General features: G+C 38.5%; 1 protein-coding gene across 2 annotated transcripts in view; it reads right to left on the bottom strand.

The window, feature by feature from the left end:
* The window catches only part of FSD1L (fibronectin type III and SPRY domain containing 1 like), a 39,149-nt gene extending 23,033 nt beyond the window's left edge, over positions 1–16,116 (bottom strand). For both annotated transcript variants that reach the window (XM_070935481.1, XM_070935483.1), the window contains exons 1-4: positions 16,044–16,116; positions 9,059–9,154; positions 6,839–6,970; positions 1,945–2,046 (exon numbers count right to left, since the gene is read on the bottom strand). In XM_070935481.1, the coding sequence (XP_070791582.1) occupies positions 1,945–2,046; positions 6,839–6,970; positions 9,059–9,154; positions 16,044–16,058 (345 nt within the window). In that variant the 5' untranslated portion in view covers positions 16,059–16,116. The remainder of the gene's footprint in view (positions 1–1,944; positions 2,047–6,838; positions 6,971–9,058; positions 9,155–16,043) is intronic.
* Between the last annotated feature and the right edge of the window lie 5,787 nt (positions 16,117–21,903).

The raw sequence follows: 21,903 nt of genomic DNA, 5'->3' as shown, positions 1-21,903 counted from the left end.
TTTTGCCCCATTTTATAACCTTTCTTGCCACAGTTGTTAAGTGAATCATTGCAGTTGTTAATTTAGTAACAAGGTTGTTAAGTGAATCTGGCTTCCCCATTGACTTTGCTTGTCTGAAGCTTGCAAAAGGTGATTACATGACCCCGGGATGCTGCAACTGTCATAAATGAGTCAATTGTCAAACATCTGAATTCTGATTACATGACCATGAAGATGCTAGGTACAAATGTGAAAACGGTTGTAAGTCACTTTTTTCAGACTGTTGTAAGTTTCAATGGTCTCTAAATGAACTGTTGTAAGTCAAGGACTACCTGTACCTGCCACCCACAAGTGCACTAAGAAATGCGATATATTTCAATGATCAGAGAAATACTTTCTCTGTTAAGAGTCAGTGCTGTCAGTGGCACCATTGCCTGATTTGTAAATGCTTGTGAACTATTTTCTTCTTATGTTTCCAGCTAAAATAATTATTTTATGAAGTTTTTATTTGTTATGACTACACCATTACCCCCCAATTTAACCTTCCTTATTGAATAAATATTTAATGGAAGATAGATCTAAAAAGATATGCAATACATATACTGCTACTTCAGCAGGTAACTGTATGTACAATGGCCATGTATTTCATGGTAATGTCATAAAGATCAATCATTTCTGGTAGTCAAAGCTAAAGACTAGCAATAAAGTAAACACAACAGAACTATGAAACTAAGTTTCTTGCCAGATATTAACTACAAAAGCAACAAGGATAAAGATCCTGCTTCTCCAAAAAGATTTCACGTATTTTGGAAGCCAAACAAAGTGCCTATTAACAGACAGGCATCACTGGGCTAAGCTCAGCAAAAGGTTCATCAATAAAGAAATTGCTGAAGTAGCAACATTTCAACACACATTCATAAATTCAGTCTATATTCTTTGGATCTAAAGCTGTTTAGCAATTATAAAAGGATGGGATAACGGAATGTAAAAACCATGTTTTGTTGACAAGCATGAGTAGGAATGGGGAAATACTGTAATCAGGCAGCCAGAAACATGTTACAATATGGGAAAAAATAATATGAGTTATGTGGAATTTTAAATAAAGAAAGGATGAGTTATTATGGAGAGCAGAAAGATAACAAATGAAACTTGAGAAAGCAAAGAGTAAGTTTTACTATTTACGTCTTTGCTTTTCATTAATTTACAGGAAAACAACTCAGACTTATAGCTCTCTTTTCACATAACAAAAGAAAGTCAGATACCAAGGTTGGTATTTTGATTGATTCAGAATTATTTCAATTATTCATTTTAATACATTCTTGTTTGCCTTAGTTGAGAACATTCAATATATACAAAGAAATGATAAAAAAAGTACAAATAACAGGATTCAGAGCTGATTCAGCATTATTAAATATAAATAAGATGAAAACACAAAAGCACTGAAAAGCTAATAAGAGAAATTAAAAAAATTAAATGTAGCAGCCTCCTATATTGCTAAGATAAATTGATTCTCCAAAAATAAATTATTCTTTGCATTTTACTCCTAGTTTGCAGATTTGCCCATTGAGCTATAAATATATGATTTCATAAATGAATAATACTGCTAACCTTATTCCTTTGGGTTAAAAAATGTATACAATTATGCAGATATATGTATTCTAAACTTTCTAAACTGTAAGGCATTTTGACTAAAGCAAAACAAACTAATTCACCTTTTTAAGATTTAAAATCATATTATTTTATTACATATATGAAATATATTTTGGGTTTCAAATCTCGTCATTTTATGAATTCTGTTCTCATGAGTAAGTTTAAATATGTTCCCTTGAAATACATAAGAATGAAATGTTTTAAGAGATGCTAGTTTGTCCACAAAGTTTTATTATACACTACTGAAGTAACTGCAGACAAATGATATTATATAGTTTTTATCTATTTTTTGTTCATGTCTGGCAAGTTTTATACCTTAGAAAATTCTTCGGACTCTTTTATATCCAACGATCGTGCAGCAAACTCCAGCAATTCTTCAGAGTTTTCCAGGGCATTACTACATTGACTAAGCTGATTCTAGGGAAAGAATATGAATGAGTTTAATATGCCAGCCTATTCATATCTATTTCACTCCTTTTTCCAAATTTGTTTATTCAGAAGAATAAAGGCATCTTCAGTCCAGTGATAAAAGCATAGGGTTTTTTTTTATTTAAAATGTTCCAAGGTTGATTATTTTATATAAAAAAAAGCTCAGGGAGTTGTAAAATCTTAGTAGTTGATGTAAAAGTTTAAGCAGCTTTGTCGTGTAACAAGTTTATGGGGACTTGTTATCAACAAAAAACAAAACTAGCCCAGATGGAAAAGCATATATTTGCAAATATCAAATACTGTATAGGTAAATTTCCTTTATCACATTTACCATCTCTATTTTCACTGTATTTGTCCAAACACTAAAAAAATACTAAAAATAAACCCTCCTGTAATATACCAGCCTTATTTATATTATTTTATGCTAGCAATTTATTTCAAATAATCAAATATTTGAAATTCAAATAATCAAGGCAACATATAGAAAATACTATTTACTATCACTCAATCCTATGGGACTGCCCTTGTAAATTTAATTTAACTTACCAAATAACAATTTAGTCCAGAACTTAGGTAAAGATTTATCTTCTGCTCTAACATAAAAATCATTCAGAAGATTACGACAAAGCTAGCAGCTTTTGATTTGATTCCATATGGCTATTCCAAATTCCCAGCAGACAACTTTTTTTATTATTATTATATTTTTTTTAATTGAAAAAGTTTTTCAAATACAAATTTTTCCCCCTTTTTCCCCCCCTCCTCCCTAACCCCCCCTTCCCCTCCCCTCCCCCTGTGGCTTCTCCAAAATAAAACCCAAGTTAATAACAGATTATATAATACTTTACCATCCTTTTATTCCACCCCCCATATACTGACCCTTTCTTTCTAACAATATTATTATATCCCCCTTATACTATACATTTCAAAACAACATTCAACTGTAAAATTATATAATAAATTCTAATTTAGCAATTTCATCTATTCAACTCATAATCTATCCATTTCCACCTCCCCCTGCATATATCTCTTAAATTTACCTATCTCCACCCTTCTAACAATATCATTATATCCCCCTTATACTATACATTTCAAAGCAACATTCAAAACAACATTCAGCTGTAAAACTATATAATAAATCCTAATTTAGCAATTTCAACTCATAATCTATCCATTTCCTCCTCCCCCATACATATATCTCTTAATTCAAATCTTTTACGTATATTGATATAACATAACATCCCTTTTCCTAAACTAAACAATCAGTAAGTTAACCTATCTCGACCCACTTTCCTACAGGTCTACATACATAATATTTTCAATATCTTTATTCTTCTGCCCATTCCACTAAAAAAAAAATTATTTACATATATATATAAAATCCTCAATTGGCTTTAAATTTGTAATCCATATGATATCTTCTGTAATGTCTCTCAACTGGATTGTGAATTCCATTACCCATGTTAGGGTAACATCACATCCTAATTCCAACAGTATATTCGGTATCTTCAATTACCATCTGCCCCCATCAATAATAAGTGTTTTCATATATAAAAAACCACCCAAGTGACTTTATATTTATATTCCATATAGTGTCTTCTATAATGTCTTCCATCAAGATTATTAATTCCAACCACCATGTTATAATAGCCAGGGTAATAACCAGATCTTCTGCATGCCCCAATCCCATAGTTCTCTTGCCTTATAGCTCAGCATAAACGTAATCCATTTGTCAAAGAATCCAAAATAGAAAGTTCCAATCCACTCAATTTAAGGGCATCTTCCACATCCCAGGAGTACAGCACTGCAGAGATCTGTCACTCTCCTCAAGATAATATAAACCAATACTTTGCCTCAATTATATTTCTATATATTCAATCAGCTCTTAAGTAACTGGCATTACACTGTTGTTTGATCTAAAAATTTTTATTTTTGTAGGACCTGCTTACTCTTTTCTTAACTTTTTGTGACTTAAATCTCCATCCTGGTTTCTTTTCTATGAGTTGTGTATCAACTGTTTGGTTTCCATGCTGGTCTATAGCTTGATAAGTCATCACATTAGAATCCAAAGCCACCTCTCTTGTATTTATAGGTAATCCAACTGTAACTGTAACTGCACCCAGCAGACAATTTTCTTAATATGGAAACTGTACTTGCCTAATCTTAAATTTAATCACTGATTTTTGTTTCCTTATGTTAAATAAATGTGATCAAATAATTAACTATTTAAAACAGTGATTTCTAAGGACTATAAGAAAGCTTTATGACAGATATATAACATGAACACCTGGCTCTGCTGGTTGGCTTGGGGACCAAATGGGGAAGTTCCACATTGGAGGTGGCTGCTAGATTGATCGTGGACTCCAGCTCGCCCCCCCTCCATCTTTTTGTTTATCATATTGATATATTATTTTCGTGGTGTTCGTCATTGTTTATTTTATTGTTCTATTATTCTATTTCTGTTGTTTACACTCCTTTCATTTTTGTACCTTTTTATTATTGTAAGCTGCCTAGAACAGCCCTACAGTGAGATAGGCAGCAGATAAATTTAACAAATAAATACATAAATATAAAGTAACAAGTTTATTCAACCATTGACAGGAATTCTCCTGTTTATAGTTCAGTCTGCAGCCTGAAAACGGGAGAAATTATATTTGTCATCTTTTTCCAAGACAGTTTGATACTTGAACTGTCTTGCAAAATGATAATTTTTTATAATAATTTCCCCTATCCTAAGGGAACAATCTCAAACTTTTCTATTGTTGATATTCTATACAACCTACTCTCCAAACCTCACAACAGAATGATATGTATGAAAGCATTATTGATAAATCACTTAGCAAGGCAGCATATAGAATTGATGGGGGTTCTTTGGAGGGGCAGTGGGGAGGGAATATTTTCCATTTTTGAATAAACAATTTAGTCTAGCCTAGAAATGCTGATGAGCATTATCATCCCTTCTAGCATTTAAGACATTAAGTCGCAGACAACTATTCATTGGCTTTAACTGGCTAATTAATAAAATCATTCCAAGTATAAACTAGATATACCTTTGCAATGTTTATAACATATCTTCTTAAGTTTCTTGAGTTTTATTGTGTTGATGTTTCCACTCCCTTATTTTGTCCTGCATGCAGTGGCTGTATACTACTGTTAAGCTTTGGAGGATATCATCTGCTAAATGACACTTTAGCCATGCAATATTAAAGAGTTCAGTGCTCAATATAGCTTCAATAAAACATGTTTCCAATACTGTATCCTTAAGACTTCTGTTGTGTTATATAATTGAACATAGTAAAAGTTTGACGTGTGACAAATGATGGAGGTGGCTTACAACACAATTGATTTTGCTATGCTATTACTTGCAGGAAGGCAAATCCAGAATATCAGCTGTTTTTAATTTTCATTTTGAGTTCAACAATAAGTGGAAATATTGTAGAAATAGGTGGTTCTCAATTAATGAACACAAATTCAGCAACCACTCAAAATTATGATTATGCTGAACAAGTAGCACCAGCACACTGCCTTTCACCCGACAGCAGCCAATCCCTACCTGCAGCAGCCACTTACCTGCCTGCCAGTCTGCTTGTAGGTAGCCCAGAACTTGTGACTTCTGGCTGGCTTCCCAATTGGCTTTGCTTTTTGGAAGCCAGCAAGAAGTTGCAAGATGGTCCTTACTCTTAAGGATAGCAATGAGGACTGCAGGGACTGGCACTGCTAAGCAAAGTGGTCACATAATACCATGCTTTACAACCATATCACTTAGCAATGGAAATTCTAGCCTCAATTACAGTCGTTAAGCAAGGATAACCTGTACATGTTGCCTTTAGAAACATTTACTTAGAAACTCTTACAATTTGGTTGAAAGGTCTCACAAACTGACTTGCATATAGTGTCAGAACACACAAAGAGCAAACATTTTTAGTAATACTCAAATTATTTTGTGGATTGACAAAATATCTTTAAAAGGAACAATAGATTCACTGAAGATTTACCCAAGACAAATGCTTCATCTTTTATTTTCAATCATTTTATTAAGAACTATACTGAACAGATAAAACTATGAAAGAAAGCTAATACACTCTCTCACCTATACCACATATACAAACATACACAATTAAATGTGAAAAAAAGAAAAAAAAATCCCCTCCAAATATTAAGAAAAAGAAACTTCCCCTTCATCCCCAGTAAGCATAGTCAACATTAACAATTATCAGTCTCTTAAAGTACAACCTACCTTTTCATTCCATACCTCACCCCATTTTCTATAAATCCATCTCAAGGTCTTCAACTCCCCTTATTAATCAACAAGCTCAATAAAAATTAACACACACACACACACACACACACACACACACACACACACACACATATATATATATATACCTAGCAGCATATTATTATAATTTCCCTTTCCATTTAATATAAATCCCTCTCATCCCTTTCTTAAATACTACAACAAAAATCAAAACTATTAAACATTTAAAAAAAACTTAAAATATCCAAAAATAGAGACCTAAATATTACACAAACTAGTCCATTATATCATTAAACATTTCTAAAAGAGAAACTATCCAATCCATCATTATGCTTTTTGTACGCAAAGCCTAATTAAAATTTTATTTTCCCAATCAATATAATTTAACCCTCAGAGATTAGGTGGCAAAGAATTAGGGATGTACCCATACATAAAAATATTTAAATAATGGACTATTTTCTTTAATCGGTAAAATTCTCCTAGAAGAATTTAAGAAAATGTTCTATGAACTTATTATATAATTACCTGAAGTTCCTGGATTTTATGTGCTTGTTCTTGCTTGATATTAGTTGTCATGATATCCTTCATTTCATCAAGTATTGAGTATAAGCCATCAAATTCCTCTTCCAACTCAGAAATAACACTAGAAGAATTAGTCTGTAAAATGATTTTAGTGCTTTATAAACATCTCTGGTATTTTAAATACTTATTCAACAGAAATTGTAAATAAAAGTAATATAGTTTAATGATACACTGCATTTACTAAACATAATAGTAAAGTTATTATATATTAACATTCACATGTCTAGCCATACATATAAGACTTGACCTACTACTTTAATAATCTTTATCAAATGTAAGACATGAATTTCCTATACAAGCCAACATTCAATTTAGCAAATTAATTGTTTAGCACCCACTTTAAAAGACATTAGTAAATGCTACTGCTACATTTTGTACTTGTATTTATTTATTATGAGGTTATAACTACAGAAAATACAGGCATAGTTCAAGTGTTATAAGTATCTAACAAATTTAAGAACCTAATTAAGTTAAGAATATTTTAAATACATCATTTACAAATCTAATTTATAAATCTTGATCTTCAAGTATTAGGATAGGCCACAAAAAGTCACTTCATCCCAGTTTACAAACTTTGTGTTAATACACAGAACTGTAGTATTGAACAGATCTCATCATTTTTATATCAAATAGGAAAGATGTGTATCAAGTCAGATTCCCCAACAATATTTGCAAAAATTACTCAGGTAATATGGTTCTAATGCAATTCACTAAATTCATCTTCACTAAATTCATCTTCACTAAAATCCGTGCTTCAAGCAGAGGACTAGTTTTGCTGCTACTATTATTTGCATTACCAGGCAGCTATTACTCAACTTGAGCAATAAAGTATCCCAACTTTTGCAAGGTTTTGCTATGCCTGTGGCAAAGTATCACAAGATTTGCTCTCCCTACATAACTAAGTCTCAGTATATGAACAATTGATATCTGTATAGACTTGTTATGACTTGGCACTGGAGTGCTAGCCAAGATAACTGCTACCAATATGTTGAAAACTGTGGAAGGAGGGAGAACCATCAATTCAGCAGCAGAGGTTCTGTCAGATAATACAGGTATGTATCTGTGGAGGTGGTTATTCTACACTCTTTCCATCTAAAATCATTATTTCAGCATCAGAGATCAAACAGTAGTTAATAGCTATGGAACAGTGGAAATGTTGGCTTCATGACACAGAGGTCAGTTAGTCATATCAGATTCATAAATCAACTCCTGCAATTAACTTTAGTTTTTATTTATAACATACACTAAAGAATTAACAGAATGTTCTCTGGCCTCTCTGTTAAGGCTACTGGCTTTCTATGCTAAACACATACAACTAGATTTAGTTACATTTCCAGCAGATAAATCAGTGGACTAGCAGCAAAGGTACCGGCCTCAACCTTGTCTCCACAAGACCATTGTTCTTTTGCAAGATGTATGAGGTATATATTTGCTTGCACTTTATCAACCACAGAAATAAGCTGGCTAGCCTTACAAAGATGAAACTTCATTATCCCTATTAACCTGCTATGCCATATATTTAAAGAGGAACCTTATATCTCATGTCCAATATGAAAATGTGGTGAATTAAATTAAATTAAATTAAATTAAATTAGTAGAAAAAAAAATAACACATTCTTTGTACTAGAAACTTCCTTTGCTTAATGGTATTGCATTCTTTCAATGTCCAGAGTAGCAAAGTAACAGTTGCTGAAGGACAAGGCTGAATATCACTTCACTTATACTAGCAATTTCAATTTCACCATAACCCCTTTGGGAATGAGGAAAGCGGCAAAAAACCAAGTAATAATGTTTTATAAAGCATTTGAACATGCTCTTGGGGATATTGCTTCTTGATTTCATAAACATCTATGGACAAAGTATTTTTCTTGTATAAGTGTTATTTACATAAAATGTATAAATGTACATATTTTTTTAAAGACACATGGGTGTTAGGAATTAATGCCTCCACTCTTTAACTCTAAGTTTTCCAAACAACTCTCTTCCATCTTAGTCTAGCCTTGCCTAGAAGAAGAAGGGGTGATTTAGTATCACCTATATTTTCTAATTAGAACTCCCACTGCTTTTTCCTTGCTGGAATGGTCAGAAAGATTAGACATTCACTTATATTATTTCAGATTACTGTTAAAGAAACATCAATCAGTTTACAAGGATCCAACATACCTGTACTCCTTCCAAAATGTGATTTAAAGTTTCAATAAAGTTCTGAATTTCATCATTTTTATGTGCCAATGTGGAGATAATTCTTTGTAACGCTTCCTAAAAACAGAATACATTCATCAAAACGTGTACATTCATTTTCTTAGAATCAGAAGAACAAATTCAGCAGTCGACAATATTTTCATATTTATTTATGTAAGGGGACATAGATCAAAGGAAGGAAGAAAACAAAGATGAGGTGTACAATTAATTAAAAAAGATTTAAAAACACACAAGCAGTAACATTTGTAGCACAACAGAAGTCTACATAAGTCAAACCTGACAAGGGATAAAATGTTGTAAAATATAACAAGATTCTGTATACAGATACATGGGAAGGCTTGCAAAAAGGCAGCCCACAGACTTCTGAAGACAGATATGAAAAGATATATAGCCTGGGACAATACCCACTAGTGTCTAATTGTCATAGCTATAATTAGGAATTGTGTGACTTTTTGGGATATTTCAGTCCAGTGATCTTGCAGCTGCTGATCATGATACTCGCAAATCAGTGGTTCAATAAGTCCGCAATGTCAAGTAAGAGATAAGAGGCAGTCTAGCAATAATGTACTATCAACTTAACTTTGTGGTCTGAGCATATGCAAAGATGATCCTGATAAGAAATATTGTGGTTTCTACACTAGTGATAAGGAGAGCAGGGCATCGAATGAGTGTGAGTGTGAGGCATGAAGAAAATGATAAAAGTATCTCTGTATGTAAAAAGAAGCACACAATAATAACAAATATAATTGGCAGAGTCCAAGTAATCCATATAAAACAGGCAAGTTCTCAAATTGTCAGTACAAGGCAACAGGGAAGAAATGTTTTTTTTTATAATCTACATAACACCCAATAGGTATACAATGTGTTCTTTATTATGCATTCATCATTATGAAATGTAGTCCACATATAATAACATTTTCTTTTGCGAAATATGGCAACAATCTAAAATTTCACTCCACTCAAATTTACTAAAGACAAATTTATTTATAAATTCAGGTCAACTTTAGAAAGTTATTTCTAAATATTTATTCACTAAAATAATATTTACTTTGTTGTCAAAGGTGGGGGGAAAAAACCTCCAAGAGACACTTGAAAGAAGCAAAATGGAGTGAATCTCAAATTCTATTCAATTTATAGCAACTATATGCAATTTTTGGGTTTTCAGGCTGCCTGCGCCTCCAATCTAATTCAATGTTTTTTTTCAAATTATCTTTGTAAATATGTCCTATAAATTCTTCATTACTGAAAAATTCTGCTTTTTTTCTCATTACTGCATTATGTATGAGACCTGCAAGTTCAAGCAGACTCTAAACATGTATTAATTCTGACAGTTATACAGTAGTTTTCTTTTCCAATGTTAGAACTGCCTTTGGCCATGGCACTTAGAACTCCTATCCTAATAGAAGTGGAGGTGTTACATTGGGGAAAGCTGCTCTACAGGATACTATGATAATTATCAGCAACTGCAATACTGATTTGTTCATGCCCTGTGCCGATCTTATTCAGATGCAGATTATGTCCTAAAACACATCTACAAGCCAGCTTTATTATATGACAAAGAATTTTATCTTATTCAGCTGCAAGAATGCCTGTTAAGCAAAAACATGAAAGAGGCTTTGGCACATTATACCAAATCTAGAATATTATTTTAACATTTTCATTTAAGACAATTTGCATTATTAAAACTTTAAATAATGCTCAGTTGGTCCAAACTAATTTGACATTAGACACAAACAATTTAATTAAAGTGGACTGGAGATCTTAAAAGGTGCTACAATTAGGATGTTGAACATTTCAGAGCAGAAACCCCTAAAGGCAAATCTAGTAAATGGTCCACAGTGATTTATTTGCCTCCTTTGACAAACTGGTTATGATACTAAAAGACTGCCTCTCAGTAGACATAGGATATCTGAACATGAAGAATGGAATTACTTGTATAATGGGGAAAGTGTTAAAGAAAAAGAAGTAGTCCTTGTTCAACCATGAGCCCAGAATTACAGTCGTAAATCATTGCAGTTGTTTTTGCAAGAGTCATTAAGTGAATGCTGTGGTGATTAAGCACATAAATTTTATCCCATGCCCTGCTTTTTTTTTGTTTTTGTTTTTTTTGCTGGAAACTGGAAATAAATCCTAGAAACCAACAAAAAATGTCAAAAATTATGGTCACAAACTGCAGGACACTGCAAAGGGCCATAAAGTGAGCCAGTTGCCAAACAGCCAAAATATCTCATGTGTGTGTGTGTGTTTGTAGCCATTGTAACTTCGAAATTGGGTTTTAAGTACCATTTGGGTGTGTATGTGTTCACTGTAACTCTGAACAGTCACTAAGCAACTGGCTGTAAGTTGAGAACTGTCAGTAAGGTTTATCTTCAATAAAGGAAATACAAGATGATAATACCAGCCTTATGAGAGAGAAACTGAAATGGAGAAGGTCCTTTGATCCCAATTGACAGAAATGTCACAAAGAAAAGATAATATGACTTTCTGCTCTATGGTATTATATATGGAACCATGATGGGTACTAGTGGAATTAACACTGAATGGAGGCAGATATTATTAACTCAGACCAAACTGTTCTGATATAAAAATTGTAAGATAGTCACTATATTATCATCCCAGTAAGTTTTCTTTCTTTAATTAGTAAATTATACTAATAAATGCATTTGAAAACTATGATGATGGCTTAGTTAAGGGCAGAAAAAAACCATGCAAAAATGTCCATGTCCACCTCTTAAAATGATCTCCTTGAAGCCCATAGTCTAGAAGGAGATTTCTCTAATATGGACTCAGGAGGAGACAGAGATACATCAGCACTACATGCTAGCACTCCACTTATTCATATTAAGGTATATACAGTACATTATCATCTCTGGCAGGAGAAGGATTCTGCCAAATCATTATGTTTGCTGTACTGCTATCATAACTTAAAATAGTTTGCAAAGGATGAAGAGATTTTTACAGTTTGCAGAGATTCCAAAATTTTCTAGGGTTATGGCACCACTAGCAGTTCCCTACCGTGCATGGTAGTGCTCTGGGGAACTGCAGCAAATTCAGTAACAGTTCTACTTATAAAGTAACCAAATATCCTATGGTAACCCTGTGAGTTTGCTATAGCATCCCTATTTGAAACACTATTGTTTAAAAATTAACTATAGGCATAGCATTCTAATATACAGAGTAATGGTACGTTCTTTAAAATGCCATACTTTTATTCTTTGCTACATTTAATTAACCCTGGATTTAGAGTGTACTACACTTTTACATTCTGTTCAGTTTCAAACGTTATATAACGTATACTGCTTATGTCCTAGAGATCACGTTGTCGCAATTTGGGCTGACATGCTGTTTTTATTACCAATCAGATTCCAGGTGAATAGTACAGCTAATAGTCTTTGGTTATACTTTAGATCCAATAAACATTTACAGATTTTCATTTTGATTGCAGTCCTTACAACATAGAAATAATTTCATATTTATTTATATCCCACTTTTATTACTTTACAAATAACTCAAGGTGCCAAACATATCTAACATACCTTCTGCCTCCTTTTTTTCCCCCACAACAACAACCCTGTGAAGTCAGTTGGGTTGAGAGAGTGACTGGCCCAAGGTCACCCAGCTGCTTGCATGGCTAAGGTGGGACTAGAACTCACACTCTCCTGGTAGAAAGGCAGAATCTAATTTGAAAATAAAAGTTTCTATTGAAAGATGCCAAAAATATCCATTGTCTTTCTTAAATTATGAGCATGTTGTGCTATTTTCATTTACCAATTATCTCACTATGTAAGTTTAAAAACTATTCTTTAGACTAGAAAGTGGAGGTTATCAAATGAAGACAGAGTCACAGATGTAACTCCCAAATTATCCATTATATTGGTTACAAAGCAAAATCCATAGTGTGAACCTAAACTCAGATACCTCGCAATGACCTCAGTTATCCAGTTAATCCAGCAGTATTTTGCTAATTGGATCAGTATTGTTTTAATTAATTTAAAAGATATTAAGGTGAAACCCACAAAAGTTTGAATAGTTGGAGGTATTAAAAAAAAAAAGCTCTGCAATTAATGGACAAATCAAAATTAACATTCTGCCCAGATTCCTAGTCATGATGAGCGACAATTATGTATAGTTCCATTAATGAAAACCCTGAAAAATTTCCAGGCATACATTATGACAAAAATCTTAATCAAGACTTTTAAAAAAAAAACCTACTTGGAAAAATTTCAAGCTAATTAACAAAAATATTACTTTTAAAAGCAAAATTTGCATATTGTTATGAACTAAAGGAAATGATTTCTGTATATAGTAGCTGTTAAGACTTTCTTTAAATTAACAGGTATGCAAATGGCATTTTTTTTAATTGTAAAAAGCAAATAAATGCTATCAAATGCATAATGTTATAGGAATTATATTCTCTGCTGCCACTGAAGATAATCCAGATAGTCCTCAATTTATAACCATAATCGTGCCCAAAATTTCTGTTGCTAAGTGAGACAATTGTTAAGTGAGTTTTGACCCATTTTATGACGTTTCTTGCCATACTTGTTGAGTTGTTAAATTAGTAACAGTTGTTAGGTGTATCTGGCTTCCCCATTGATTTTGCTTGTCAGAAGATCATAAAAGGTGATTGATCACATGACCCTGGGACAACACTACAACCATCATAAATATGAACCAGTTGCCAAGCATCCAAATTTTGATCAGGTGACCATGGGGATGTTGCAATGGTCATAAGTGTAAAAAATATTTTTTCACTTTTTTCAATGCCATTATAACTTTGAATAGTCAAATGAATAATTGTTAAATCAATGACCCCTGTAGTCACAAAAGGTGATTTACAATTTTTAACCTTTTTTTACACACACGTTTATACTGTAAGAATCTAGTCATCAAGAAAAAAATGGTATGCTATTTTCTTACATTATGCTATTTCGATACAAAGCATCTACAACTTGATACTTCAAATGAATAGCCTCAATATATGTAGTGTCTAACATAATGAAATCTATTCCTATTCTTAACTCATTTCAAGTAGTGAGAGACAAGATTAGCAAAGTAATTTATATTTAATACTATTAATAAGTTCTAAGACACTCATCCACTAAAAATGAATGCAGAATGACAAATTCATAGCTAAGCACCTGGATTTTCAAGGGTTCCCTTCTCTTATTCATGGAAGGCCCCATCCATTCTAATGAATTTAATACACACAAAAAATGTTGTATTGTAAAAGAAGAACAAATAGAAAAATAGTTGTTCATTTTCCTTTCTTCAAAATTAAAACAACATTTCACTAAGTGTTTTAAAAATTTATCTAAAAGTTCACAACTTTTAAAACATTAAAGTTCCATTTCGGTTTCACCTTAGTCTTGTTTGAAACTGCAAACTAGAATATTCCCCAGCAATATGCTTATATTAAAAATGCACTTGACAGAATTTGAATGCAAAATGTTTTCTTCTGTTTTAGTCCATGTGTCTCCAGTTTCACAGTGTCGAATTATGACTAGGCAATATTTTAAGTATTCAAGATGGTTAATATTAATTAGGACCATTCCCAACCTAAATTACCTCATCACCTTTTATGAAATTGAAGGATGCAAATGGAATTCCTACAGGGAGAATACAAGTGCAATAAATAAAGTTCTTTTAATTGTATTGTGATTTATGTGCAAATAAATGCCTTTAGGACTTAACTGTATGCTAGTAAGCTTTATAAACCTCTTGTACATCCTATTAGCAGTGCTGCCACCAGGCAATGTAGAATTGGAGAAATCCATTCAGGTTTTATTGGAATATCTCAAATATAAATAATTTTTATTTGCTTCCCCACCCCCACCCTCCTGTGTTCTTAAGGAAAGCTCTTTTCATCTTACCCATCTCCCACTGACCTATTTGGAAAACAAAGAAAGGCGAGAAAAAGATTGGCAGTTCACATAGTGATCACACCCAGCTTTTATTGGAATATCTCGAATATAAATAATTTTTATTCCCCCCCCCCCCAACTGTACTTAAGGAAAGCTCTTTTCATCTTTCCCATCTCCCACTAAGCCTATTTGGAAAATGAAGAAAGGCAAGAAAAAGATTGGCAGTTCACATAGTAATCACATTCAGCTTTTATTGGAATATCTCAAATATAAATAATTGTGTCCCGTCCCCCCAAACTGTACTTAACAAAAGCTCTTTTCATCTTACTCAACTCCCACTGACCTATTTGGGAAACGAAGAAAGGCGAGGAAAAGATTGGCAGTTGACATAGTAATCACACTGTTTCGAGGAACTTATTTTTTAAATAAAAACAAGAACCAGCAGCTCCCAGGCTCCCTTTTCCAACAGGACCCCTTCCTATTAAGCAGTTGGATCCAACGTCCACCATCAGCCCTTGTCACCAGGGAAAGTGGAGCGGCCCACGCCCAGAAAGCAGCCTTGCACTCCCAGACCAGAGAAAGCAGTGTCATGCTCGCTGCTTTTCGGATAATAGGAGTTGCAGGTCTAAGCCCCATCAAGAAAAGCGGCTGGTTCGGGGTTCCTAATTCACCCTCCCCCCAAAAAAAGACATTCAGAGGGCGAGGTCTTATTGCATTAAGTCCTCCATTAAGGCGCCTGAGGGGTGTGTGTGTGTGTGCGCGCGCCCGTGAACAGGCCCCGTCCGCTACAAGGCATCACTTGGCTCACCAGGTAGGGACCACCCACGACGAGTCGCCTCGCGCCAGCCAACGAATAACGCGGGGGGGGGGGCTGGGAGGGAGCAGCCGCGAGACGGCTCGAGACGCTCGGAAGTTAACGATTTTCTTTCGCAGAGGAGGGGCCCACCCGACTCGCGAGCCACCTCTCGGCCTCCTCCTCGTCCTCTTCTCGGGCCCCGCTCTTTTTCCTCCTCCGGGAGGCTGAAGCCGGACCCTTAGCACCCCCCACCCCCCATTCCCCTCCTCGCCTCCCCCTCACTTACTTTCTGCACCTCCATGGCGAGGCCGGTTCCAGACAGGTGAATGAGGGAGGGAGGGAGGAGAAAGGGAAGGAGCGACGGCTGAGGGAGAAACGTCGCCGCGCAGACCCTCCCACCAATCAAACGGCCGCCGTTCTCACCGAAGCAGCAGCAGCAGCAGCCGCAGCAGCAGTACCAGGCAAGCCCCGCCTCCTTCCATCTCCCACCCCACCCCGCTTTGCCTGGTTCTGCTGTGAGCATGCGCGCTGAGTCTGGCTGATTTTCCCCCCGGGGGCTCTAGTGAGCCTGCGTGATTGAATCGGTCGAGCGCCGCCCGTGGACTTCGCCTCCTTTTTTTTGCTGCGAGGGCGGGCTCCAGACAGGCGAAGAGAGATGGGGTCGGCTTCACCTGAGTGGCGGTGCAAAAGGGGGACACACCCGATGCGCGCTCGCAGGCGTGTCTCTTTGCCTCTGGCCAAAGGGCCTGTAGTACTTGCAGAAAAAAATTGCAAGGCGGTTGTTTGCAGCCTTGCGTGGAAATGTTTTCAGAGCCAAGCTAGGCATTGGTCCTGCTTGCCTAGGGCAGAACGGGATATGGGACCCATTTTCCCCTATTATTGGACGGGACTTGCAGGCTCTTAGAATAGAATAACAGAGTTTATTTATTATTTATTTATTTATTTATTATATTTCTATACCGCCTTTCTCCCGTAGGACTCAAGGCGGTGTACAGTCAAGAAAAATATAGACACACAAACATCATAAAATTGCTAATTAAAATTGTTACTTAGTTTGGTCAATTAAATAAAACCCAGAATTAGATAACATTTAAAAAATCATTTGCATGTTTGTATGTTTAGCCCTGCCTGTTGGAACATCAGGGTCTTGAGGGCACGGCGGAAAGCACGGAGATCAGGGATATTCCGTATCTCCGGGGGCAGTTCATTCCAAAGGGTTGGAGCCCCCACAGAGAAGGCCCTCCCCCTGGGAGTCGCCAGTCGACATAATTTGACTGACGGTACCCTGAGTAGTCCCTCCCTGTGAGAACGAACTGGTCGGTGGGAGGCTATTGGTGGCAAAAGACGGTCTCGTAGGTACCCAGGTCCTAAGCCATGGAGCGCTTTAAAGGTGATAACTAACACCTTGAATCGCACCCGGAAGACCACCGGGAGCCAGTGCAGCTCGCGTAGGAGAGGTGTTACATGGGCGTAATGAGCTGCGCCCATAATCACCCGCGCGGCTACGTTCTGGACCAGTTGGAGCCTCCGGGTGCTTTTCAAGGGGAGCCCCATGTAGAGAGCATTACAGTAGTCCATACGGGAGGTAACTAGGGCATGAGTGACCGTGCGCAAGGCGTCCCGATCCAGAAAGGGACGCAACTGGCGGATCAGGCGAACCTGATAAAAGGCACCCCTGGCCACGGCCGTCAAATGATCTTCTAAAGATAACCGTGAATCCAGGAGGACACCCAAGTTGCGGGCCCTCTCTGTGGGGAGCAAGATCTCATCCCCTATTGTCAGTGATGGTACCAGCTGACTATACCGGGACGCCGGAAGCCACAGCCACTCGGTCTTGGAGGGGTTGAGTCTGAGCTTGTTTCTCCCCATCCAGATCCGCACGGCCTCCAGGCAACGGGACATCACAGCAAGGGCATCATTGGGGTGGTCTGGGGTGGAGATGTATAGCTGTGTGTCATCAGCATACTGATGAACACTCACCCCAAAACCACGGATGATCTCACCTAGCGGTTTTACATAAATGTTGAACAGAAGGGGTGAGAGGACTGACCCTTGCGGCACCCCACAAATAAGGTGCCTCGAGGTCGACCTCTGCCCCCCTGCCAACACAAACTGCGAACGGTCAGAGAGGAAGGAGGAGAACCACCGAAGAACAGTGCCCCCTATTCCTAACCCCTCCAGCCGGTGCAGTAAGATACCATGGTCGATGGTATCAAAAGCCGCTGAGAGATCTAATAGGACCAGGATAGAGGAGCAACCTCTGTCCCGAGCCCTCCAGAGATCATCCACCAATGCGACCAATGCCGTTTCTGTGCTGTATCGTGACCTGAAGCCTGACTGGAACGGATCCAGATAGACAACTTCATCCAGGTATCGGGGTAGTTGTCGCGCCACCACACTCTCAACAACCTTCGCAACAAAGCGAAGATTGGAGACTGGACGATAATTTGATAATATAGCCGGGTCCAGGGAAGGCTTCTTGAGGAGGGGCTTCACAACCGCCTCTTTCAAGGCGGCGGGAAAGACACCCTCACTCAGAGAAGCATTTATAATCCCCTGGAGCCAGCCTCGTGTAACCTCCCGGGAGGCCAGTACCAACCAGGAGGGACACGGGTCCAATAAACATGTGGCAGCGTTAAGCTTGCCCAGAATCCTGTCCACGTCCTCAGGAGCCACAGAGTCAAACTCTTCCCAGATAACGCTCTCAAGACCTGCCCCCGTCTCCTCCCCTGGATCTACCCAATCGGAGTCCAGGCCTTCCCGAATCTGAGCGACTTTATCATGCAGGAATTGTACAAAATCCTCAGCTCGACCCTTTAAGGGATCTTCCCGTACCCCCACCTGAAGTAGGGAGCGGGTCACCCTAAACAGCGCAGCTGGGCGGTTCTCTGCAGATGCAATAAGAGCGGAGAAGTAGCTAGACTTCGCCGCTCTTATCGCCACTAGGTAGATCTTAATATAAGATCTCACCTGTGTTCGGTCAGATTCAGATCGGCTTGTCCTCCAATCACTCTCCAGGCGTCTTTTCCGACGCTTCATCTCTCTCAGCTCCTCGGAAAACCAAGGAGCTAGACGAGATCGGCATCGGGTCAGAGGCCGCAAAGGCACGACGCGGTCCAAGGCCCCAGTAGCCGCCCTGTCCCAGGCGACCACCAGGTCCTCAGTCGAGTCGTGAGCCAGAGTCTCAGGAAATGGCCCAAGCTCCATCAGGAACCTTTCGGGGTCCATCAGGCGCCTGGGACGGAACCATTTGGTTGGTTCCGTCTCCCTGCGGTGGGTGGAAGTGACTTGAAAGTCCATGTGAAGGAGAGAATGATCAGACCATGACAAGGGCTTGATGTCTATATCCCCTATTCTTAGATCATTCAGCCACTGATCAGAGATAAAAATCAAGTCCAGAGTGTGATTCCCCAAGTGGGTGGGGCCTTGAACTACCTGGGTCAGGCCCATGGCCGTCATGGAAGCCATGAACTCCCGAGCCGTCTCCGACATCTCACCAGCAGATGGCAGGTTAAAATCCCCCATAACAATAAGTCTGGGGGTTTCCACCGCCACCCCGGCTATAATGTCGAGCAGGTCAGGCAGGACCGCTGTTACGTGGCAGGGAGCCAGGTACGCAATCAGTAGGCCCATCTGAATCCCCTGACCCCACTTCACAAGGAGGGACTCACATCCGGCTATCTGAGGAACAGTGGCCTCCCTCGGGCAAAGACTTTCTCTAAAGATTGCTGCCATTCCCCCACCCCTTCCCTGAGCCCTTGGCTGATGGAATGCACGGAAACCTGGCGGGCACATTTCCACAAGGGGAACTCCTCCCTCCTGGCCTAACCAGGTCTCCGTAATCCCTGCCAGGTCAGCACCCCCCTCTGAAATAAGATCATGAATGAGGGGGGCTTTATTTACCACTGACCTGGCATTACATAACATCAGCCGTAGACCCAGGGTCTGAGACTCTGAACAACCCGGGAAACGAGCAGTGCTTTGGGGGTCGGAGTGGGCAATCGCTCGTAAACATCGAGTGCGCACTCCCGAAACATAATATGGCCCCCTGCAGCCGTCATATCTGCCCCTCCCACTTACTATACTAATGCCCATTGCTTCATCCCCCTGCATCCTTGTCAGATTTCTGTCCCCATCCTCCCCACCATGATTATCAGACCCATTACCCCTTTCAGTGGATTTATGGATCCCCCCAGATCCATTCCCACAATCCCTCCCAGAACCCCTTAAAATAGAACTTAAAGATTTATCTAAAAACCCCCAAAGCCGTCGGTTTTTTGCAAACCACCTCTCAGGGTTCCAAAACCCGTCCTCAAGGGCGGCCCTTGATAACTGAGAGGGCCAGACATGCGAGAGGGGGGAATCTCGCAGTGCAAGGAGCTCCGCAGTTGAATACATCAAAGATAGGAGCGAGTTGAAGGAGATGAAGGATCATTTTCTTCTAAGAGTGTTAGAGATGGTTAAGACAGGTAATTTAAAATAAGGGAGGAAATAGATGTAAAAGGGAGATCAGTAAGTTACAAATGTCAATACATCGGAACATCATCGCCCTCTCACGACGATGGGAAGTCTTGTGGTTGTAGTAAGTCCATCCAAAGGAGGTGGGGGTAGAGGTCTCAAAAGGTCGTCCTCTCACAGCGACCAAACCATTTGAAACAAACAAAGAGAAGGTGGTCTATCTCCCCATAATCCTAGACTCTCGATGTCTGTATCTCCTCCAGTCCTGATACCAGCGATGGCCGAGGATTAGATCAAAAAAGTAAGGCAGAGCCACTGGACAAAGTATTTAGGGTTAAATAATCAGGGTAATCTTGGGGGAACAGGTGGTAAATAAAGCTGCAGATCGATCTAAGATTGCAAGTTAACGCTGAGTGGTCGTAATAGATCTAGATCTGATAAAGGAGAGAGGGACAGTTGAGGGGGAGAGTAAGTCATCATCTCCAGTTTGTAATCCTCAGTCCCTATCCATCACCTTGCTCAGGCTACTTAGTTCAATTAGTTTAATAAGTCCTCAGAGTTTCAAGAAAGAGGAGTGCAACAGATCCCTAGAGGTTGAAGGGATCCTAACATTTATAGCCTTTGCAGCATTGCCCTCTCCTCTATTAACAACAAGGGCTTCCTTGCAGCCTCCTGGTGTTGCCGTCGCCGTCGCTGTCATTAGCACCATTCCCCTCGCCATTGTAACCCCCCTTGCCATAGACATCATCGCCGCCATGTTGCTACAAGCAGTGCCTATTAGCCCAGGCATCATTATCAACACCCTATCTGGAGTCGCTGTTGCCACCGTCTCGCCAACCATTTCACCAGCTATATTAGACTCAGTTGAAAGGGTTGAAAGGGACCTTGTAGGTCATCTTTCTTTTTTTTTTTTTTAAATTTGATTTATATGCCGCCCTTCTCCGGAGACTCAGGGCGGCTTACAATGTGCTAAGCAATAGCCTTCATTCTTTTGTATATTTTATACAAAGTCAGCTTATTGCCCCCACAAACTGGGTCCTCATTTCACCTACCTTAGAAAGGATGGAAGGCTGAGTCAACCTTGAGCCTTGGAGAGATTCGAACCAGCAGAAATTGCAGGCAGCTGTGTTAATAACAGGGTGCACTAAACCCCTGTATTATCAAGGCTCTAGTCCAACCCCCCCCCCCTAAGCAGGAGACTCTGCACCATTTCTGACAGATGGCAGTCCAGGCTCTTCTTGAAGAGTGATGAAGCACCCACAGCTTCTGAAGGCAACTTCTGTTCCATTGGTTGATTGTTTTCACTGTCAGAAAATTTATCCTTATTTCTAGGTCGAATCTCTCCTTGATCAGTTTCCATCCATTATTCCTTGTCTGGCCTTTGGGTGCCTTGGAAAATAGCTTGACCCCTTCCTCTCTGTGGCAGCCCCTCAGATATTGGAGAACTGCTATCATGTCTCCCTTGGTCCTTCTCTTCACTAGACTAGCCATGCCCAGTTCTTGCAACCGTTCTTCATATGTTTTAGCCTGCAGATGAACCTGCAGAATGCAACTGCTGCTAACATTTCTTTAATAAGTAAATGGCAGCAGAGAAGAATAATGTGGGTCTCTATGCTTCTTAAATGTACTTTTAAAAAAATCTTTCCTGATAAATACAGGTAGTGCTCGACTTATAACAGTTCATTTAG

This window comes from Pituophis catenifer, unplaced genomic scaffold, assembly GCF_029215685.1.
Source record: "Pituophis catenifer annectens isolate HBS135680 unplaced genomic scaffold, rPitCat1.0.hap2 SCAF_2, whole genome shotgun sequence".
NCBI lineage: Eukaryota > Metazoa > Chordata > Lepidosauria > Squamata > Colubridae > Pituophis > Pituophis catenifer.
The sequence above is the reverse complement of the archived record's forward strand: the minus strand, read 5'-3'. Positions and strand labels throughout refer to the sequence as shown.